The following is a 23,521-nucleotide window of genomic DNA, read 5'->3' as shown; positions in this document are numbered from 1 at the left end:
ACACACACACAAAAAAAAAAACCGAGCAAAAACAATAGGGCTTCGCACCATCGGTGCTCGGGCCCTAATTAATCACTTTACAGCAACTGCTCTATATATAAACACAACGGCTTTGGCGTGTTAGTTACAGTGCACTATGCAACTAGCTATTGTAAACAAGCTAACGTTAACTAGATAGCTAATATTTTAATCGCTAATATAGCAGATTCATGGAAAATTACATCTGTAATCAGCATTTTTCCGCAACTAATTTAAGAATGAGTCTGCATCAACTACATTAAAGAGAATCATTTTTAAAGTGAATAAAATCCCCTAATTAATGGAGTTGAACATTAATCAAGCCGCAGCCACACACCTGACTCGTGTGTGCGGAGTAGGTGAGATGACCTGGGAAAGCAGGCAGTGGGTCAAACCACTGTGAGGAAGGGGAGGGGGGACTCAACTGTTTCTTTTCTACTTACACAATTATTTAGGTATACATAAATATATTAATAGTGCGATATTTTTTTAATATTTATTATTTATTTATTTATGGGGGGGGGGAGACCCTCGGATGGGGGGGGGGCATGTCCCCTCCGTGCCCCCCCCCGGGATTTACGCCTATGCTCTTGCCCTTTATACCACACCTCTTATAAGTTATCACACAAATCTGTTTAGAAAGTGACATGAGCTTCACTACAAAATAAAAACCGGTTTACCAACTCAAGACTGTACGATCTAAATAAGCCGATTAAAAACATGTTGCTATAGAAACAGATAAATGTGTTCCTTGATATGGTGAAGTTTTTGGGAAGGAGATTATTAACAGTTATGGATGTAGTCTTTTGTGTCAGTGCTTTACAACAGCTAATACGTTTTCTTCCCAGGACTTCCTGTTTACATGTCCAGATGCATTTCTGTTTTATTAACTACAAGAGAGAATATATGTGGCTGGTGAAAGAACAACTGTTCAGAGCTGTTTTAACGTGTAGTGAGTGCTAACAGGAACACATTTTTCTCACAAATGTTTACAGAGCATGTGTTGTTCATTGGTAAAATCAAGAGTGTAGTAAAAAACACTTTGGGGTGTGCTTTGTCAGGTATCACATTATCTTTTTACTGATCACTGTTTTCCTCCAACAGCACACCTCGTCACGTTTGAACCCTCACTTGGAATGAACACACGATCAGCTTTTTCTTTCAGTTCAGAATTTTATTTAACATCTTACCGAAATATAGCCACATACACAGCATCTTGAAAAGAAAACAGAATAGTATGTGAGGATAATGGTTTTTAAAACATTCCTTTTGATGTGTTTGCTGTAACTTCTTTCCACATTTAAGGCACAGCCAACTCTCAAGTATTTCATATCATCAACAAAGAGCACCACATATACTGATCTGGTTCACAAAGAGAATTTCTATCAGATGTGTCTCTCATTACTGACCCAATCAAGATGCTGGATAGGTAGTCATGAACATTTTTTCCAATACAAACTAAATATCTAAAACTATTTTTTTAAAAATAGCTAGGAATCAATATCTAGCAAAAATAAATAAACAGTGATTGTGAAAAATACTGTAAAGCAGCTTCTAATTATAAAGCTAGAACATTAAAATCAAATAAAATGGCAGGAGTGTCACTGGTGATTTCATATCTTTATTAACCCCAAAATTGGAAAAAAAAAAAAAGCTCAGATGCTCTGTACTTGTTCGGACCGGTGATACTTTTTTTTGCTGTAACACACCTAATTTAGCTCACAAATGGCTTGTTAATGAGCATAAAGGTTAAATCTGGTATGATTGAGAGACACACTCATTTGTGCCTCAACCAGTAGATGATTTCCAAGTTTCACTGCACTTGGAAATCCAGAACACAGTAGCCCATTTAAACACTTCGCATATGAAACAGAATGAAAACGAATAGATTGTGTTAAACTCTCATTTTGTCATTCGCCCTAAGTAGGGTCTCCAAATACAGACATATGGACAGATATTATATAGACGTTTGATTTTGAGTCACTTGAAGCACTGGCTTTTATACCCACACAACAATTTGCATAACGTGTGTTGACAAATGCCACAAAAAACCCTATACAGTAAGCTTCTCATAGACTATGAAATGTTACACAGTATCTAACAGTGTGTGCAATAGAGATCAAGCATGTTCACAATAATAGTTATGAATGGTTACTGGCTGTTGTTTTTGTAACAAAGCTAAAATACAGTAATCTCTCTGCAGCGGTCCTTTAAATAGTGCAGCTGAACCAACTAATCCCTTCTTAGATACTGAGTACTTAATGACCAAGTTGCAGTTTTGTTAGTGCAATTTTAATCATTAACAGAGTAATTTTGAATCCAAAATAAAAGTCTGCCTGCCTTGTACACATAGCTTGCTTTAAATTTGTGGTACTATTTCTATTTTAGGTATACTGACATTTTTAGTGCATAAAAGTCTATGTTTGTCCTGTCACCTTATAAGGTTTTAAAAGGGTTAAAATGTTCCATATTCTACTGAAATTCAAACACCAACATACCTGTAATCACGAGACATCTTTCAGTGCAGTAGAGAAAGAACACAACATCAAAACATCAAATACAAACACACACAAGACAGCAATCAAGTTCTTTCTTACTTTTAAAATGGTCTACTTCTCTCACGGTACTGTCATCACAGAGAAGATTCGGGTTCCACTGCACCGCCATTTGCTTTGGTCGCCACTTTTGAAAGATCTACCGAGTCCACCTGAAGTTCATCTTCACTTGCTGCTTCTGGCTTGTCTGGGTCCTCTTTGCTCTCTTTCTGTGCTTCAACCTCTGGATTTATTCTCTGTTCTTCTTCCTGTACATTCTTGGGCTCTGATTCTTTCCTTGCATCATGATTCTCTAGGTCATCCTGAGAAACTTTGTTGAGCTGCTCCATCTCAGTCTCTGTCGCAGCCATCTCCATCTTGGCTGCAGGATCAGGCTGCTGAGGAGTAGTCTTGATAAAAAGCAAGTTGCAGATGCAAAGTACGATAGCCGAGAGGACCACCTCACAACCGGCTAGCAGGAAGACGTACATGTAGACCTTGGTGGCATCAAGCAGCCGACCTGCAATCCAAAAAATATGTATGTATGTATGTATGTATTTATTTATTTATTTTATTTAAAAGAATAAAAATAAAACAATCATAAATAATTTTTTAAAAAGTGTTATGATTTTATCTTTAGTGAATCATGTTTGGACAGGACAGCGAATAATAATGTGAACTGACCTGCACCTGGTGGCCCCACTAGCACAGCTGCGGCCTCGACCAGCAGCACCAGACCTATTGCACTGGAAAACTTCTCTGTTCCCACGATGGCCATTAGCACCTCAAACTGCAAGGCTCCCACCATGCCATATGAGATACCGAAGAAAATGCAGAAAATTACAAGTGATGTGTAGTCCTTTGACAGGGAGCCTATAATATCGGTGATACCATTAAAGATCATAGCAAAGCTGAAGAAGTAAACACACCGTGGTCGCACCCACTTAAGTCCAGCAATAATGCCACATGTAGGCCTAGCAAAGATATCGATAAAGCCAAGAATGGTGAGTAGAAGTGCAGACTTGGTGTCTTCATTGCCCAGCTCTTTTGCATAGCTAACTACAAAGACTGGAGGCACGAACAGTCCTAACACCATAATAGCTGCTGCTATAGTGTAGATGACGAACCCTTTGTCTTTAAAGACACTGAAGTCCAGCAACTTGTGCTTTGGTTTTGGCTTTTCCTCTACTTCTTTTGCTGCTTCCCGGTCATCTTCACTCTTCTTTGGTGCTATTAATGGTCTCATTAGGGCTCCACATGCGCAGCAGTTAAGCAGTATGCCTCCCAGGATGAGGAAACCACCACGCCAGCCGTACTTGTACTGAAGAATTTGGCCCAGAGGAGATAAACAGCACAGTGCTACAGGACTCCCAGCTGCAGCCAGTCCATTGGCCAAGGGTCTTTTCTCACTGAAGTATCTATTCAGCATTATGAGTGAAGGTTGGAAGTTCAGGGCCAGACCCAAACCTGCAACACAGCCCACATACTATTAGAAGCAATTAGCTTTAGGGTGAAAACCATAGTTATAACCATTGTGTCTGTATACACACTCTCTCATTTTGTTTATTAATTTCAAAGGATAGAGAAATTTTTTAAAGATTTGTAAAGAACAGCTCACCTGTGATTACTCCAGTGCTGAGATAAATCTGAACAATGCTGTTGGCAAACGATGCCAAGATCATGCCAAGAGAAGCAAAGAGGCCACCCACCATCATCACAGGGCGACATCCAAAGCGATTTACTAAAATGCTACACAGGGGGCCTGTGAAAATAAAAAGAATAGATCAAATCTTAATTATCCTACTAATTATGATTTTCATTGAATTCACTTTAAAACCTATACCAACCTGAGCCATAGAGCATTGCCAGCAGAATAGAGGAGATCCAGGCAGTGTCGCTGTAGCCCACGCCGAACTCACGGATCAGCTCCTTAAAGAAGACGCTGACAGCTTTAGGAAATGCGTAGGAGAATCCAGTGATGGTGAAGCAGCCAAAGAGCACAGCCCAGCCCCATCCTCCATCTGGGGCCTTCACTCCACTGCCTCCATCATCCACCACCACTCCTCCCATGATGTTCTGTTCAGGTCACTTGAAGCTACTACAAATGAGAAAGAAACTAGGTATGTAAAACACATATCTATACAGGAATGTTTGTTTTCACTGGGTCTTATCAACTGTGATTTCAGCTTTAAATAGTCATACAGAGTAAATTTAAAACATGAGCAAAACTTTCCCAATGTGGTTACCCAATGAACCCAAGAAAACTAGTGGAATGAATATTTATGATGCCAGTAAAACCAAACAGACCTTTGAGATACTTAACGACATACACTGGTGCTTTCCAATACTAACAGTTCCCAACAGGCAGCATTACCTCTCTAACACACTACTCACTATCAATGCCTACCACAACTCCTTAAACAGTTGGCCACACAACAGTGCCAAGTGCCTTTCAGCATTTAACAGAGAACATGAAGTGCTTTATATTACTGTGCTTAATTCTGCCATATGAACACAGAGACACGTGATTAGCCTTATGAGGCTTATGTGAGATGTGGCTCAAAGAGGCTTAGCTGTCCAGCCCTTTTTGACATGCCCCAGGAGCTGAACAACTCATTAAGAGGACCAGATCAATATATCATTAGCAAACCACTATCACTACGTTTTATTGTCCTCCTATGCATTTTCTATTTTGGTGTTAGAACTATTTTTTTTGATCAACACCTGACATTCATATGTAAACAACGTCTGATGTTCCTTTGTCCCACCTGTAATTTACATATAACTGTAAAGGAGGAACTAAATGGTTGATTAGATTTGTGCCTGTGCCCCAACTGTAGTAAAGCAATCCCCTGATCAATACACAGGATGGCCCTTCTGTCCTGTCCATTGTAAGTTCTCCAGTAGGAGGTCTTTCTATTGTTTGAAGGCCATTTGTTACCAAATATAAAGTCTGGTCACACAGACAGTACCTTTAGGTTAAGTTCCAAAAGACTGCTATGCTAATCTAACATCTTCAATGAACACTTTTCCCCTAAACTTGGTCCAGCTTACCTTTCTTTTAAGTATTAGAAGCATTCTAGTATATTGGCAAGCCACCCAACAACTGTGCAGCCAAATTCAAGGAAAATCTAACACTTAAATAAGTTAGGCAATGTCTCACCATAGTGATAATATGAACTTGTTTCTAAAAAGAACAGAACAGGAAATGATGTAGCAACTCATCACCTATTCTATTACTAATGCTTGAGACTCTACATGTATACTACATGTAAAAGATATGGCAACGGATACAAACAGTACCAACTACAGCTACATTCTGAAACTTGAATCAGGGTAAAAAAAAAAAAGTTATAATCAAATTCTAAAATCATCCACTCTGTAAAAAACAGTATGCTTAATGTAGCATTTTCTTATTACATAAATTTCACACAAAAAGAACTCATGCAGGTGTCTGGTTAAACAAATGATTCCAGTATTAATGCTTTTCCAAATAAGTTCACTATTATGCATGATCTCAGTGTGTAGAACATAATCTGTGACAAACATCCTGTAATTTGATCAACCCATGTGAAATTTCCCTTTAACACTATTGAGCAAACTCAGTTGTCAGTCAGCATATCTTTACTTATATACAGTTAAACTAAGAAGTTTAAGGTCACATGAAAAAGACCATATAACTCCATACAACCAGTGCAGTCTTCATTCATCCTAAATCTGGACTGTGACATTATTTGTCACTGGTCCCACAATTAGACATCAGTGACTGTTGTTAATAGTGCAGAAACCTGTGTAAAGGAGTCATTCTGTAGGGAGTCAGTCAGGGATCATTCCTTTTCTCTTGTACTTTTAGTATATATTTTAACATATGCTCATATATATCTTATATATATATATATATATATATATATATATATATATATATATATATATATATATATATACACTAAAGATTTATTTGTAGATTTGAATTTAGATTTATTTATTTTTTGAGTCAAGTTACACTACATGTACCAAAGAAGATGAACGCTAGAGGGTACCAACTCGAGTTCTCTTGTTTCTGAGGCTGTACAATTAATTGGAAGTGTCATGATACTTTTTTGTATGTATTGTCAAATTTCTGACTTTCATGTATTTGAGAAAACAAAAACTTTTATCTTTTATACCTACGTATTTTATTTAGCAGTGAATTATTATAATAATCCTGAATTCTTTGGGGTATGGGGTTTTGTCCAATTGTCCACATAACAAGCTTGGATCCCAAAATAAACATTAAAAGCCATAGTTTTATTATTTTATATTAATAAATGAAATTACAATGTTTTATAAAACACATCTTCTACACATATTTATTATTTATTATGTAGCTCTTGTATGGAATGACTGTGGGTGGACTAATAGTGTAGACTAATACATGAAGCAGCCCACAGCACGTCATAGTGTACGTGACTAGATTGGGATTCTTCTGCTTTTTCGTCTAGTAATAAAGTTAGTTCGAGAAATGAGTAGAGAAACAGATATATCATCGGAGCTGTTAGTAACAAACTACTAGTCCAGTTTGTTCATTTCACTTTACTTAGGCAGAGGGTTACTCCTCCACCTCAAATACCTACTGTCGCGTAAAAATAGCGTATAGCTGCTTTAATCGGAATTATTAGTAACATGTAAATATTATAGAAATAAGCTCATTAAAGATGTTTAAAAAAAACAAATTAAATATTCGCATTTTCCGTCCTTTAAAGAAACATTCAGAAATACATGGTAGCTTTTATAACAACAACAACAACAACAACAATAATAATAATAATAATAATAATAATAATAATAATAATAATAATAATAATAATGTGCCCAGAAAGATGACTCAATAGTCATCATTCTAGTTAAAACGACCTGTACGGCTAGGAGGTTAATGACATGGCACTTGCTGGATATACACGATTTAAACGCTTGGAAATTCTTTTTACAAGCGTCCACAACAGCCTACCTTATCGATTTGTAGATGATGAATCTGTCGTTGGTGTCAGAAACATCGCCGTTTCCCTGCTTCCGTGTGAGGTTCAGCGAGGATGCGCTGTGAGTCCAAGCTGCGCTTCAGACACCTGGGTTTGGAGAATGAGGACGTGAGCGTTTGGTGCGCGTTTCATGCGCCATTCTGTGGCTACGTGCATCATCCCGCCTACACTTTTCTCAACCCCTCCCATTCCTTCGTCCTTCAATCGCTGTTATTGTTATTTATAAGAGCACTTAAAAAAAAAAAACCTTTAGCACGTGAGCAAAGTGGTACTTGCATGTGCTTTACAATACAATATCGTTTTCCTGCTTTCCATCCAATTATACGCCTCTTTATGACATTTTTGTTTGTGATGTGTGTTGTCTGAACTACTAAATGGCTTATTAATGATCTGTTAATTGTTCACTGTTTCATCAAGTAGGCACCATTCGTCAATTTTGAGCTGCCATAGCTTTATGCGACAGGGAAGCGGCAGAGCTACGTGATGTCAGGCAGGTAGGAGACTAGTGATGTGTCGTTTGTGAACGATTCGGCTCTTTGATCCGACTCTTTAAAGTGATTGTTGAGAACCGACTCGCAGTTTGTACATTTGCAGTAAACGCTCATAAAAATGCTCATTTCAACGTTTGTTATATTCATTAGTGTAAAAGTTCAGAGGTGCGTTTAAGACAAGGCCTGCTCTTAGTATATTGGAGATGGAATCAAAGTATCAAGATAAATGTAAATTAATCTTTTTAAATAAGTAGAAACAATAACACATGTAAAGATGCTTCCTGCAGTTTCCAAGCACATTTGTTCAATTCGAAGGCACATTAACTTGTTAACTAAAATAAAAATACGTTTTCTTAAAAGAGCCGTAGGATGAAAATGAGGGAAGGATATAATAAGAGCAATTGTTAGGAGCGCAAAGAGTCTATTCTTATTTGTGAGTCAAACGTGACTCACTAGAAAGAATCGGAATAATAACCGCTTGCAGTTTCCTCTTTCGTCATCAATTTTTTTTTTAACAGCATGGACATCAACTTCTGAAACGCCGGAAAATTAATATTTGAGTCATGTTGGGTGAACTGGTGATAAACCTGGCCTATTTTAATCAGAGACGCACAAATGAGTTTAAATGCATTTCCATTTCATTTCAAGAATAACTGGAAATCCTATTAGAATTGTAGAACTGTGGCCTTTTTTAAAGACTGCACAAATATTCACACAACTTAAAGTATACTTTAAGCATACTTAACGGGACACTTTAATATTTAATATCATCTAAAAACAAATAAGACTTATTCTCGATTGAACAAACGCGGAACATTTAATCTCGAGTAAAGTTTCCCCCCGGAATCTTTCAGCGGCCCGCTTTGGTCCTTAGGAACCAAACTGCCAGAGTATATACAAGGCTGTTGTAGGATAAATGGTAATTGTGTTTTTTATACAGTTATCTTCAGCAATATTTGTGTATATTCTTGTGTACATTATATTATTTATATATATTAATATATATAATACTATACAATATATTGCAGTGTATCTAACGCGCTTTTGTGTAATGTTAAGCTTATAGACTCAAATAGTTCTTTAGCTAACATTAACTACTAGTAATTAAAATCGTTTTGTATTATTAGTAACATATTTATCTACAAAGCTTATTGCCATAAACCAAACCAGTTGAATAAGCTATTTTTGTGTGAGCTTTTACAAAATGTCAACATTGAACAGTCATATTTTGTAATAAATCATTTTAAATTCACATAAGCAGCATGGTAATCGTTGAGTTTACTAATTTAACAATGTGTTTGCTGAATACACGGATCAGTTATTGTTGTTGTCCTATGGCACATTCCATGAGACCCTGATGACTCTTTATGTGAAAAAAAAAAGGAACAGCTTTGATATTGAAGGTATTAATTTTGAGTCTTTTGAATCTTATTACATTTATGGCATTTGGCAGACGCTCTTATATCCAGAGCGACTTTATTTATCTCATTTATACAGCTGAGCAATTGACGGTTAAGGGCCTTGCCCAGGGACCCAGGAGTGACAGCTTGGAATCTAACACTGTTGAATCCCCAGTAGCTTCCAAGATGAATGGGTCTGTCATGTGTATTCTTCATACTTTTATCCAAACTAATTCAATCTGTGCTTGTGGATTTAAGTTGATATAACTCTTCCATGCTCCTTCTTGTTGCAAGCAGTGTGTAAAATCGATCGATGAACCGCTCAGTATCATAGTATAATAAGTTCCTGTTAAAATGCAAAAAAAAAAAAATATATAAAAAATTGTACATCAAATTTAGAATTTCTTTTGTTCATCTGTTCGAGCTTGATTTAAAATCCTTTTACTTTGCCCTGAATGTCATAGCACTTAAACATATTTAAACATACTTAAACATTTCAAAACACCTAAACATATAAAAAGTAATGACTGGTAGATATTATTGTCTCTCCTTCTGAGAAAAAGTGTGTCTGTAAGCTGTATGATCTAAACTGTCTGTAGATATGTCATTGTTAACAAATTGTGCACAGGAACCAATTGTGTTTGAATTAGTGCATGCTTTTTAATGAGTGATATGTTAATTATTTATTCATTGTTGATTGCATCACTTCACAAAGCTCATGTATTTGCAGATTTGTTTAATCAACGATGACAGGCTATGTTCTATAATTAGCCTTCAAAAGCCATGCAGGACAGTGCAGATCTTGAGGCCCAACTAGCCTCTAAGGAGAGGGAATGGAAAGAGCTCCAGGCCTTGCGTATTCAACAGCTGGAGACTGCACTGTCTGAGGCCACCAGTGAGCTTTCCACCCAGAGAGAACGCTTCCTTCGTTTGCGGGATGATTTTCAGTATAACTTGCGTGTGCTGGAGGAGCGGGACCGAGAACTGGAGCGCTACGATGCGATGGCTGTCCATGTCCATACGGAAGAGAGTGTCCGGCAAGCAGAGCTCAGTGAGCTGAGGATCCAGCTAGCCAAACTGCAGGATGCCATGGGAGAGGCAAATAGGCAAAAAGAAGATTTGCAGGCTCAGTATCAGAAGAGAGGCGTAGAGCACCGGCTACAGCTGGAGAGAGTGTACAGGTAAACAAGAGCAATTTTGCTAACATCTATGGAGTGCTATTAATGCATTGTATAGGAATTGAAATTTGCATAAGTTGTATGTCAGGGATATTACACAGAAAATCCCCACGTCTGTAGCACTTTTCTTTTGCAGTGTGAAGGAGGATGAGATTCAGACACTCAGAGAAGAGAATGAGACTCTGAGACGGGATCTCCAACGACGAATCCAGGCATCAGATGGGGAGCTGGCACTGCAAAAACAGGTACCACAGACCCAGTCCAACCTGTCAGAAGATATACAAGTAGGATTTACTGTGACCAGTGTGTTTGAATCGTTTACACATCAAACAAAGCTTTTGATTTAAGAAAATAAATAATGAAGCTTATACATGTTGCATTTAGTTTACATTTAGCCCTCCATAAATCTGCATGGTATTTAAAACCTACATGTGTGACCATAGGTACCTGATCTGACAGATTTTAACCCTACGGAATTCTCACGTCGCACTGTAAAACGAGTAGCTGATGGGGGTCTAGACGTTAGATGATTTTGTTGAGCAAAATGCCATACCCCTTGTTGTTCATACCAAAAATAGATGTTGCGTTATTTATTTCAATGTCACCTTTGACATTTGCTTGTTGAGCTGGGATCAGCCGAGATATGCTCAGCAGCTGTGTTTTTAATATGTTAGTAGTGTTTGTTTCCACAGTAGTTCATTTACTTGCTGGGGGACTGATGAACTTTTCAAAAATATAAACCTGTCCTCAGTGCACTTTACACTTTAATGTGTCTGTTTGGCCACTTGATGAATGTTGGTAATGTATCATGTGTTTAAAAGCACGCGCCTAATATATTTCAGTAGACTGTGTTAGCCATATAACATATGGAAATAACGATGAATTTGAGATTATATCAGATATATTGTAATTGCTCTTGACCTGTGGGAGAAGAAGCGTAAACTATGCATGTACATGACATCTCGTTTCCTTTTGTAACCGATGGCAGGAAATGTTGGCAGACTTCGACAGCGAGATGCGGAAACGGGAACACGAGTTCAACATGAAACTGGATGAGATGCGTAACGTTGTGTTGTCTCACGAGCTCAAGGTGAAATCTAATGAAATATGTATCACAAGTCAAAACAGTATAAAACCTTGTTTTCCGTGAGTTTTATATGCTTAGATAGCTGCAAGTGCTGGTTTAATTAACAGATACAGCTTCTGAATAAAGAGGTGGATCTCCATGCCAAAGGCCACGACGAGGCTGTCGAGGCACTGCAGTTGTCTGAGCAACTCTGTCAACAAGCACAGAAAGAAATCCTGAACAGAGACTGGGATCTCAAGACTACATCTGCAGTCAAAGACTCAAGGTGCTTATGCCATGCATGCCACACATCTGTATTATTTCTCATTGAAGTCATTTCATTTTTCTCTCACTGAAATCGTGTGTCATTCTTTTAGGATAAAGGAGCTTGAGGAAAAAGTGACCCAAATGAAGGCTAAACATAAAAAAGAAGAAGAAGTCAGCAACAGAAAGTAATCATTGACAAGGATAAATATTCTAATGCATGAAATAATTGAACACAACCCCTCTTAAAAAAAACAAAAAAAAAACAGCAGTCTTGCAGAGGTTGTGAACTTTTACTGAGATAAATGGCACTATAAATAACGTGTGCTCTTCAGGCCAGAGTTGTTTGGAGGATGTGAAGTGACTAGAGCTATGTTGCTGCTCATTTCAGGCATGCAGAGTTGGAACATGTGGCTCGGGAGAAAGAAACCGCTCTGGAGACCATGAAGGAGGTGCATGTATCTGAAATGCACGAGGAGAAAAAGAAAGCCATACAGCTTCAGATGCAGCTAGACAGCCTGATCCTGGAGCAGGAGAAGAGAGAGAAAAGACATGCAGATAAGATGTCACAAAAAGAGCAGCAGATCCAGGAGTAAAACAAACACACACACGCACACAATTATTATTTCGGCTTGTATGAAAACATACGACCCAGTAGTGATGCATATCACAGTATTTATACAAATCACAGAGCTTGGTATTACCATCAGGAAGATCATATTTCCAGTATATTGTAATTATTACTACTTGTAAATATCCCTATAAGAAGGTAAAACTATTATTTGGTTGAATGTATAAAGCTATGGCCCCATCACTATTAACAGTTAACTATTGTCCATTGTTTTTCCTTTCAGTCAGATCCTTTTAATCTTGTGAGTTGCACTTGCAGCAGTAACATGAAAGGGAATTATTAATCTGTCACATTATCATAAGAATAAATCTCTTGTTGACCAAAAGGCTCCGTGCACAGCTGGAAAAGACGCAGGCCAGTTGGGATGCTTACGTCACCCAGGTCTCTAAAGAAACTGTTGGCAAGGACACAGAGCTTCTATCTGCAGGGGACAGAGAGGCCAAACTCAGAGCAGAGCTACAGAAATGTAAAGAGGACTCTGAGAGGTCGGTGCTTCTCAATAATCACACTGTTAAATGTTGACTTTTAACCTGTTAGTGGGTTACTGCATATTGGTGTTATACTGTACATACAGCAAACAGGGCATAGGTAAATGATTATTAAAATTTAGCTTATTGCATTATTCTTAGGTATATTCCAATCCAAATATACTTTAATATGCTACAGTAATAATATTTCAGGGTTTCCGTGCAGTGTATATTAGTTTTCCTTTAAAAGAAATGAGAAAATTACATAAATTGTTGTCAGCATTCGAGTTTAAGGATGAGCTATTAATCCACTCACTTATTTATTGAATATATTGATATATTTTCTATCTAACTGGCATATAGATAAAAAAAAAAAATTCGGTTGATGAAGTGCTGGTCATTATCATCTTCCAGACGATTCAGTTTCTCGAAATTAATTTATTCAAATTAATTAATTTGTTTGTTTATTTATTTACAAATGAAGTCTATTTTGATTCCACACATTCCTCGAAATCGGGTCCTTAGTGTTGTTTTTTTGTAAATGTGGTATATAATTAATTGAAAAATCACAATACTTTAAACTAATATTTCAGTAAAAGTGTGCTGGAGTAATAATAATTGCTGTGTGTCAGTCAGGAAAGGGATGTAAGATGTTAACTTTAATGTCATGGATGTCAGAAGTCATTATAAGATCACCTTTAAGAAGCAACAGGTGTGATGCATGTTTACAGGTAATGGAAAAAGGTCTCGGAAAAAGTCATGAAAAAGCACTGTGTGATAGATTATATTGAGTGATTAAAGGAATTTTGAATTGTATTTGATGTGAATAAAGCATACAGATATAATCCCTGTGTGATGGACTCAGGCATAAGCAGCAGTTGGCCAGTGCCATTCAGAGGGAACAGGCTCTGGAGCAGAAGTGTGTCCAGTTGGAGCTGGACTGGGAGCGACGCTGTGAGGAAGTACGTGCTGAACACTACCTCAAGAGTGAGGAGCTTATCCATGGGCTGACACAGTCCAGAGACAAGGTGAGCTAACTCGCACTTAAATATCACACCAGAGGTGAAAGTGGCCTGAGAGTTCATTGAGCTTAACCAGTTACATACAAAGACAATTACAGGTCACAAAAAGATGAATAATCTGTGACTGATTTTATGATGCTGTTAATGATTTCAACTGTATTTCATCAGGTAAATGCTGAATTGAAGGAGAAGGAGCGAGAGCTGCAGGAAATAGTTGCTTTGCTAAAGAGCGTTACCATAGAGAGAGACGAGGCTCTGCATGGATTTACCTCAAAAACAGCTTCTCAGGTTAGACCACAAAATGCCAGTTCAGTTGTATTACTATAATCAGTTGTAGTACTATATACTGTGTGTGTGTGTGTGTGTGTGTGTGTATATGTATATGTATATGTATGTATGTATATATATATATATATATATATATATATATATACACACACACACACACACACACACACAGTATATAGTACTACAACTGATTTCCATTCATTCAGTAAAACCTCACTTCATTCTCACAGAAGTAAATCTTTCATCACTAGTATACATAACTCCATCCAACCACAGGATGGGTGAGATAACTATTCAGGGAGATGCTGGCACATTTATCAGAGGTCACCGAGTTATGCATCGTCTCTCTCACTTGCTTTGTAGGCTATTTATCATGTAACATTTAAAGACCTTTAAATAGCATGTCAGCAAGGGATGCTGTGACAGTGTCAGTATGCTACACTCAAAGTTCAAGGTGCCTCTTGTGGGAGTACATTAGGAAAGGCTAAATTGATAACGCACATGTCCGTTTATTTTGAACAGCTGAATCTGACAGGCTTCACCTGTGACTGAAATACATTTGTTGCACATATTATTCAGAATAAACAGATACATATTTCCTTAATGTGACCCAGTCATGACCTGAATGGGATCTGGTTGTGCTGCGGTGCATTTTAGTATGCGTATAACATTACACAGCTGACAGACCATGAAAAAGTCATGGAAGTTATTCAAAGGTGAATCTTATTTGAATGCGTGTCTTTTTTTAAAATTTCATAATTTGAACAATCGTCGTTCATACTACCTGAAAGCATGAAGGTTTACTTTTAAGATTATTATTTATATATATATATATACAGTGCCTTGCGAAAGTATTCAGCCCCCTTGAACTTTGCGACCTTTTGCCACATTTCAGGCTTCAAACATAATGATATGAAACTGTAATTTTTTGTGAATAATCAACAACAAGTGGGACACAATCATGAAGTGGAATGAAATTTATTGGATATTTCAAACTTTTTTAACAAATCAAAAACTGAAAAATTGGGCGTGCAAAATTATTCGGCCGCCTTTACTTTCAGTGCAGCAAACTCTCTCCAGAAGTTCAGTGAGGATCTCTGAATGATCCAATGTTGACCTAAATGACTAATGATGATAAATAGAATCCACCTGTGTGTAATCCGTATAAATGCACCTGCACTGTGATAGTCTCAGAGGTCCGTTTAAAGCGCAGAGAGCATCATGAAGAACAAGGAACACACCAGGCAGGTCCGAGATACTGTTGTGTAGAGAAGTTTAAAGCCGGATTTGGATACAAAAAGATTTCCCAAGCTTTAAACGTCCCAAGGAGCACTGTGCAAGCGATAATATTGAAATGGAAGGAGTATCAGACCACTGCAAATCTACCAAGACCTGGTCGTCCCTCTAAACTTTCAGTTCATACAAGGAGAAGACTGATCAGAGATGTAGCCAAGAGGCCCATGATCACTCTGGATGAACTGCAGAGATCTACAGCTGAGGTGGGAGACTCTGTCCATAGGACAACAATCAGTCATATACTGCACAAATCTGGCCTTTATGGAAGAGTGAAGAAGAAGAAAGCCATTTCTTAAAGATATCCATAAAAAGTGTCGTTTAAAGTTTGCCACAAGCCACCTGGGAGACACACCAAACATGTGGAAGAAGGTGCTCTGGTCAGATGAAACCAAAATTGAAATGTTTGGCAACAATGCAAAACGTTATGTTTGGCGTAAAAGCAACACTCATCACCCTGAACACACAATCCCCATTGTCAAACATGGTGGTGGCAGCATCATGGTTTGGGCCTGCTTTTCTTCAGCAGGGACAGGGAAGATGGTTAAAATTGATGGGAAGATGGATGGAGCCAAATACAGGACCATTCTGGAAGAAAACCTGATGGAGTCTGCAAAAGACCTGAGACTGGGACAGAGATTTGTCTTCCAACATGACAATGATCCAAAACATAAAGCAAAATCTACAATGGAATGGTTCAAAAATAAACATATCCAGGTGTTAGAATGGCCAAGTCAAAGTCCAGACCTAAACCCAATCGAGAATCTGTGGAAAGAACTGAAAACTGCTGTTCACAAACGCTCTCCATCCAACCTCACTGAGCTCGAGCTGTTCTGCAAGGAGGAATGGGCAAAAATTTCAGTCTCTCTATGTGCAAAACTAATTGAGACATACCCCAAGCGACTTACAGCTGTAATCGCAGCAACAGGTGGCGCTACAAAGTGTTAATTTAAGGGGGCCGAATAATTTTGCACGCCAAATTTTTCAGTTTTTGATTTGTTAAAGTTTGAAATATCCAATAAATTTCGTTCCACTTCATGATTGTGTCCCACTTGTTGATTCTTCACAAAATATTACAGTTTCATATCATTATGTTTGAAGCCTGAAATGTGGCAAAAGGTCGCAAAGTTCAAGGGGGCTGAATACTTTCGCAAGGCACTGTGTGTATATATGTGTGTGTGTGTGTGTGTGTGTGTGTGTATATTTATATATATATGTGTGTGTGTGTGTGTGTGTGTGTGTGTGTGTGTGTGTGTATGTATATGTGTGTGTATATATATATATATACACGTGTGTGTGTATGTGTGTATATATATAATATAATGTGTGTGTGTGTGTGTTTTATATATATATCCTGCCAACAGAATTATTTTTTTAGGAAAGGGCTAAAATTGTTATCGAGAGAGTATTACAATGTAAAGCTGAAAAAGTATAGCACGATGATCATAAAGAGATTAAGTGTCTCCCTCTAGTGGCTGATCGGCACTTAACATCCTGAGTTTGAATTTTACATCATGTACTGGTGAATATTTTGTCTACAAAACGTTTTGTTTGAATCACTTTATTGCTATTAAGCTTTTTATTTGTTAGCATTTTTATTTTTTTAAACAAATTTTCTGTCATTGTTTGTCCTAACTGTATGTTGTTGTATTGCATGGATGGATCACGATTCTCGGAGGGTGAATGAACGTTTCCTCTGCAGCAAATGTTTTTATCTTTAAAGAAGCTGAATCATGTCATATCTCAGCTGACAGACAACCTTTCTTTACCAGGTTTAGTTCAACCGTTCTTCCCACTCAGTCAGGCCCCTTTAATGAAGCTACAATTGTCCTTCATTTACTATAATAAAGGTTATCATAGAGAATTGAAGAATATAGTTTTTTTATGTTCTTAAATGTAGCACTCATGCTCCAGTCCAGATTTCAAGCTCAGAACAACAAAAATATAACCACTATTTTACTTAACAGCACCTTTCTAACTCAACCATTCTATTTGTAGCAGGTTAGCTCTACCCATTCACATCATTCCTTGAACTAAAGTCAATTAAAATTCTGTTGTTTTTTTTTAATTGCGTTAACCTGGAACTAGCAAAGGTCATAATCTATTTTTCTGCATGTGTTACACAAGCAGGCTGGGTTGTGCCTTGTTTCACAATCAGCAATTGGGAAATTGTATAGCAATTAGGAAATCATCATATTAAAATTAACTAAAGATTTGAGGGAAAAGGATTAACAGCAACAACAATATATTATGTGGAGCATTTTATGTATAGCCAGCTTTTAGCTGCGACAGGCTGGTTGATCAAAATAGAACTGATCTATTTGCACCAGGAGCAGTATGTATGAGCTTAGACATTTAATCACATGTGAAGTCCAATTTGGTTTGCCACACTGTTGATTATACAGAGATGTTTCTTTATTAACTTAGGTAGCTGGAATGGAAAGTAGCAGCTTTCCTTCAGAGGAGATCCGTCGGCTTCAGCAGCAGAACAGCAGCCTACGGGAGGTGGTAACTGAGATGAGGAGACAGATGGAGACTCTCAGCACAGAAGTGCCTTTAACTCAGAACTCCATGACAGTTCAGAACAGTGACCCTATACCCTCCTCTACTGCTGGTACTTACTATAGAACTTTTATTTATGGCTTTTCTTCTTTAAAAGACCCCATGACTTGCACATTTTTGTAATTACATTTTCCAAAGGTTGTGACACAACAGGTCAATGTCAACCAGTATACTTACTACTGTAACATTCTCTTTATTCTGGTAGTCTAACCTGACTACCATTTTTATGTTTCTGTGAATTGTAATATGTTTCTAATTTGTTTGCTTTGTCATTTTGTTGCAAGAATATAACCAGCAGATCCTGGGATGAGCATTTGAACAGCATGTGAAAAAAGAGATGCTTGCTTTGCTTATTTCTAAGTTAATATGTCACGGCAGGAACTACAGAATACAACCAGGCACTAGAAATGGAACTACAAAACCTGAAGGCTAAATGTAGAGGCCTTGAAGATCAGTTAGAAGAAGCCTCTAAGACAACTATTCGCAATCCCAGTTCTTCAAATGTGCTTCCTGTTTCCCCTGATAATGCGTACCTTCAAAACCACATCAGATCTCTCAACGAAACTATAGGTATATTTTCCATTAAGATTATTGTATTTATGTGCATGTGAAATCATCTGAGAGCAATGCTGAGCAGAACTGGTTTTGGCTTAAACATGCTGTTCTAGGCTTCTTTTTTTTTTTTGGCAGGTGGGCTGCGAGCTGACAAAGTAGCCAGCACTGCTACACTAAAGAAACAGGAAGTGAGGCTTGCCCATTTGGAATCACTGGTGAATCAACTCACACAGCAGGTACCATAACCAGCCTATACGTTTCACTCAGTTTGGACTATAATATATTTTTTCCTAAATGATAATGGATTTACAAAGTGGAAAGAACTGTATTTAGTTTGGTCATATCTGTGTTATATTCATGTTCTAGTGTCACTCCAAACAACTTGAGAATGAAGCATTTCGGTTAGATCTGGCAAATCAAAAAAGAGATGCAGCAACTGAAGAGGCAAGCTTGAAGCAAAGGTTGACTGCTGCAGAGATGCAGCTAGAGGAGGTGAAGAGAGAGGCAGAGGAGTACCAAAAAGGAAGCGTTCTTCATAATCTGGAAACAGTTGCATTAGGCAATCAGGTGGGAATGATTTACACTACTGGGCATGTCAACAGAAGCTTAGAAGTTCCTTAGAAATATCGATGGTAAAAATGATTTAAATGCAATGTCTCTGTGAAGGTCTCTGCACTGAAACTGGACATTGCAAGCAGGAGAGAGCCCATCATACTAACACAGGTAAAGCGTTCATAATTTAAGTTGATTATGAAGCTCTCATATGAGAAGAAATAAGTTTTGATTTCCAAAATGTCACTCGAAAAAATTACTTGTGAATTGTCATTTTAGTAAATCTTTATAATATGCATCGTTATGTCTGGGTTGCATATTAAAATCCCACTCTTTTTCTAGAGCGAGATGGTGAAGCAGCTTCAGGAGGAGAATATCAGTCTGAGGCAGCAGCTGTTGTTACATAATACTGGCACAGGAAGTAAGCCTAGCAATTCCCTTCTGCTCCAAACCAAGCTCAAACAGGCAGCTCGTTTAATATCTCGCCTCAGCCAGGACAAACAGCAGCTCATTGAGATGGGCAACAGACTCCGAGCTCAGCTGATAGAGTCAGGAATCGATGGTAAGTTTTGTTTGAAATATGTACACCAAGTTTCTAATAATATGTAACAGTTATACAGGTTAACATATATATATAACCGGTAAAGTCATATATGAAGTCCACCAGATGCTTCTTGTGGCAGGGATGTTTGGGTTAACTAATACTGTCCCAGTTGTTCAGTTTTCTTCCATCACACTGAGCGAATCCCTTTTTTATGATGGATTATACAAATACTCATGCAAAGCCAACCACTGTCATTCATCACTGTCAATCCTCAGTTGTCTTTATTTAAATACCTCACAATAATCCCTATACCCTCTTTTACCATAACATACAGGTTAACAATAATAATAAACCACATGTAATTAACTCTTTTACCATTAGACTAGACAATCCAATAATGTTTTATTTACTTTATATTCAAAAGTAAAATTGCAATACAATTTGTTAATTGTTCATAATTTTTTTTTTCTGTCAGATTTGCAACATTCTGCATCAAGATCCAAACCTAGCCTTTGTGAGACAGAACCCTCTAAAGATGAGACTGATGCCCAGCCACATAATCGTTTTTATGCCTTGGAACAACTTCAGTACAAGCTTACTACTCAGGTGCTTCAGACAGCAGGACACTAAGCTAAGCTAAATAACCTTTAGTTTAAAAAAAAACATTGTTATTGTAAGCTTACTGTGCAAGAAGAGCATATTGCATGTCTAGGACTAAGATTTAGTCATATTTCTTATGCAATGCTGTTATCAGTGAGGCCACTAGAGAGTGCCAGAAAAGAGGTGAATGAACTCTTATCAGATAGGTTATTGCAAATGTTTCGGTCTATTGCAATCCAGTAAATAAACTCTTGCTTATGTTTTATTTTCCTGCCATCCAGGAACTGCAATTTGCCCAGAGAGATCTTAATAACAGAAATCCCATTGTAATTTATCCTCTCTCTGGGAGTGGGAGTGGGGCCAGTGACGCCAACCCATGGGAACAGCCAACAAGAGTTATAGTCCAGGTAGCTAAAGATGCTTATTTTCACTGTCTTACAAAGCTGTTGTCTTTCAGCTGAGGCTTTTCCTGGATGAACATTTTTTTCTTTTTCTTTCTTATAGCGTTCAGTTCGTAAAGAAAACATTCCCCCTGTTCACTCTAATTCCAAGAGCCCAGTGCAGCATCAGGTCGGCTCTCCCCAAACCCTGCCGTCCTCCATGTGTACTGATGAATCTCTACAGGATGTGTGGAAGATGCTGGATCATGGCTTAAGTCCTACAGTGCTCACTTCGAGTAACAGTGAGGACCAAGGTGAATGTCTGTAATTAGCCTGTTAGTAATTATATACACTCCCTTCTGAAACTCATGAAATGGCAAAGCAGAATATTTTGTCTTTGCTGTAATTTGCAGACATTTTGGGTCGAGATGAAAAGATGAGAGACAGTTGATCAGAAGTTCAGCTTCCCTTTCCATCTAGATGTGTTAACTTAAAACATGACACCTTCAGTGACAGACAACCAAAATTTTATGTGAGCAAAAGTATTGGCCCTATTGTGAATAGCAATCATTGCCTTAAGATGATGACCCACTGACCTCACCAAACTCTTACATTCTTCTTTTTTAACTTGTATCTTGGCTTGCTTTACGGGCTAGAGTTGACATTCAGAGCTTTTAATAGTTAAACAAAAAAATTCAAAGAATTAGCTTTTTAATTCCAATATTTTTGCATTGGATTATATGACTTGTCAATGAAGATCTATGACCATTCACACCCATATGTATAGATCTAGTCCCCATCATTATATTAACCCATTTAATTATTCTGACAGAATGTTTTTTGCTGATTTCTTGATTCAGGATGTGTTTGATATTGACATATGTGCTAAATGAGTAAATGCATCAAGTAGCAGCAGTCAAAAAAAATCAGAGGGGTCTATTCATATGGTACTAAAATGAGAAGAGCATAAAAAGGGTTCGCAGGAACATCAAGTAATTTGGTCTGTACATTTCTCACAGGATACGGGAGAAAACGGTGAAGGTATGTTTTCCCCTTGTGTAGTTAGGAATAAGGAAATTAATCATTATTTTAATTTAAGGGTTGAGTCTATTTTAAATAACTAGTGAAGCAAAGCAATGAATAAACTCAAGAACAAATTTGCATCATTCAGTGTATCTAGGCAGATCTCCAGAATTTTGTGAAACAAGAAATCGTACTGTCCCAACCTCAAGGACAACTGACTGAGCTTACCCAATCTGTGGCATTGCACTCAATAGACAGCTCACCTTATTCTTCAGAACATCATGCCATTCTATGAATTACCAATAACAAACATTGACTTTCCTCAAACAGAAATATTTCTGCAACTTAAAACCATGAGTTTTAGCATATCTTTATTCTTTATTTGTGTTACCTATGAACGTCTGTGCAATTTCTTACAACACATTGTCATTATCAGTTTTATGACTATACAGAGTGATCAGAGGCTTTATGCTGACTTGGCACTGAGGTAGTCTGGGAGCAAACAGGTGTGCTGACACTACAGATCGCTCTTCTGCCTGTATATTCACGCCAACAGTCCCTGCAATAAGCCAGGAGCTCAGTCAAATCTGCATCTAGGCAGCTGTGTCACCAAAATGTGCCAACATTTCACCCTGTTAACTTTTAGGTTTCATAGATCTAAGTGGTTCAATTCAAGCACAGTTCTCAGTACCCTTCTGAACCTTTAATCAACATCATATTTAAAAAATATGAAAATCCTAAAAGAGATTCCAGTACGATAACTTTACATGCAGGGTTACACAGCACACCATTTTGTGACCTTATGTGTTGATGCCCCTGCATGGGCTTCCTCTGAATAATTTACAGATACTGTTCCTGTGTCAGCCAGAGCAGAGGAAAATAGAAATACACCACATCCCGGATTACCAGTTCAAGTTCAGGGCTTGAAAGCAGTGATCCAGGAGAGAAACAAAAAAGCCAGAACTACATCTGAACCTGGTAAAAAGGCAAAGCCAGCTGGAAAGGCAGTCAAGATTCGAAATTACAACATTAAAGACTGAAACTATGCAGGTACAAAATGTGCCATCCGAGCAAGATTTTGAAACTATTTAACAAACCCGGATGTTGTGTTTTATGAATCGTGAGTTCAAATATGTGAAATATTTGTTACCTTTACTGAACTCTAAACTCTGCGGGTTCCTTGTAAAATGTACCTTGTAAATGACTTGTCAGCTCTGTCATTGAAAATAAAAAATGTTTTTGTAATAATAAAATATTTTTATACTCAATAACTCAATACTGTGGTTGTATTTTACCTGCAAAGTATACACCTACTTATGCCTATAGTTTCTTACACTTAGCAGTAAGGAAGTATGTCGTGTGTCATCACCTGTCTAACCTGTCTCAAGTCAAGTCAAGGAGCTTTTGTCATTTCAACCATATATAGCTGTTGCACTACACAGTGAAATGAGACGTTTCTCCAGGACCATGGTGCTACACAAAACAAAGTGGCAATGGAGTGTTTTGAACATAGTCGTGTATGTAGCACACTTTGGTTTCTCACTAGCTGCTTTATTATACACTCTATTTCAATCTACAATCTGTGTTGCTTTCTGACCACAGCACGGATGTTGGTTGCATATTTTTGTTTCAAAATGA

The 23,521-nt window shown here is 37.7% G+C and overlaps 2 protein-coding genes across 10 annotated transcripts; one reads left to right on the top strand and one right to left on the bottom strand.

Moving 5' to 3' along the window:
* Positions 1-1,171: 1,171 nt before the first annotated feature.
* Positions 1,172-4,622, bottom strand: slc16a3b (solute carrier family 16 member 3b). Its single transcript, XM_047817400.1, has 4 exons — positions 4,400-4,622; positions 4,171-4,314; positions 3,237-4,019; positions 1,172-3,072 (listed from the first exon to the last, which is right to left on the bottom strand). Exons 1-4 carry the CDS (start codon positions 4,620-4,622, stop codon positions 2,651-2,653), a joined length of 1,572 nt encoding a protein of 523 aa, XP_047673356.1. The 3' UTR covers positions 1,172-2,650.
* ccdc57 (coiled-coil domain containing 57) lies at positions 4,541-23,159 on the top strand. 9 transcript variants are annotated; one of them, XM_047817398.1, is made up of 23 exons: positions 8,835-8,977; positions 9,377-9,461; positions 9,556-9,652; positions 10,189-10,639; positions 10,773-10,881; positions 11,625-11,726; positions 11,831-11,988; positions 12,080-12,154; positions 12,358-12,558; positions 12,924-13,082; positions 13,930-14,092; positions 14,255-14,374; positions 18,095-18,281; positions 18,608-18,799; positions 18,920-19,020; positions 19,151-19,351; positions 19,451-19,507; positions 19,679-19,898; positions 20,356-20,486; positions 20,762-20,887; positions 20,985-21,174; positions 21,880-21,901; positions 22,730-22,861. In XM_047817398.1, exons 4-22 carry the CDS (start codon positions 10,242-10,244, stop codon positions 21,897-21,899), a joined length of 2,910 nt encoding a protein of 969 aa, XP_047673354.1. In that variant the 5' UTR covers positions 8,835-8,977; positions 9,377-9,461; positions 9,556-9,652; positions 10,189-10,241; the 3' UTR covers positions 21,900-21,901; positions 22,730-22,861. The 9 variants fall into 9 exon arrangements, with proteins under 9 accessions (XP_047673353.1, XP_047673348.1, XP_047673352.1 ...); XM_047817392.1 differs by lacking the exons at positions 8,835-8,977; positions 21,880-21,901 and adding an exon at positions 7,918-8,061 and having other exon boundaries at positions 22,730-23,159; XM_047817395.1 differs by lacking the exons at positions 8,835-8,977; positions 21,880-21,901 and adding an exon at positions 7,937-8,061 and having other exon boundaries at positions 9,442-9,461; positions 22,730-23,159.
* Positions 23,160-23,521: the final 362 nt, after the last annotated feature.

The sequence above is a fragment of the Tachysurus fulvidraco genome, chromosome 8 (assembly GCF_022655615.1).
Source record: "Tachysurus fulvidraco isolate hzauxx_2018 chromosome 8, HZAU_PFXX_2.0, whole genome shotgun sequence".
NCBI lineage: Eukaryota > Metazoa > Chordata > Actinopteri > Siluriformes > Bagridae > Tachysurus > Tachysurus fulvidraco.
This window is presented reverse-complemented; position numbering and strand designations above follow the sequence as displayed.

Excerpts from the sequence above, each read along its gene's own strand:
- slc16a3b (XM_047817400.1), bottom strand. The coding sequence starts at position 4,622 with ATGGGAGGAGTGGTGGTGGATGATGGAGGCAGTGGAGTGAAGGCCCCA. Across the intron at positions 4,315-4,399 it reads GGCAATGCTCTATGGCTCAG|GCCCCCTGTGTAGCATTTTA; the intron begins GTTGGTATAGGT and ends TTATTTTCACAG. Across the intron at positions 3,073-3,236 it reads AGTGGGGCCACCAGGTGCAG|GTCGGCTGCTTGATGCCACC; the intron begins GTCAGTTCACAT and ends TTTGGATTGCAG.
- ccdc57 (XM_047817397.1), top strand. The coding sequence starts at position 10,242 with ATGCAGGACAGTGCAGATCTTGAGGCCCAACTAGCCTCTAAGGAGAGG. Across the intron at positions 19,352-19,450 it reads CAGTTGCATTAGGCAATCAG|GTCTCTGCACTGAAACTGGA; the intron begins GTGGGAATGATT and ends GTCTCTGTGAAG. Across the intron at positions 19,508-19,678 it reads AGCCCATCATACTAACACAG|AGCGAGATGGTGAAGCAGCT; the intron begins GTAAAGCGTTCA and ends CTCTTTTTCTAG.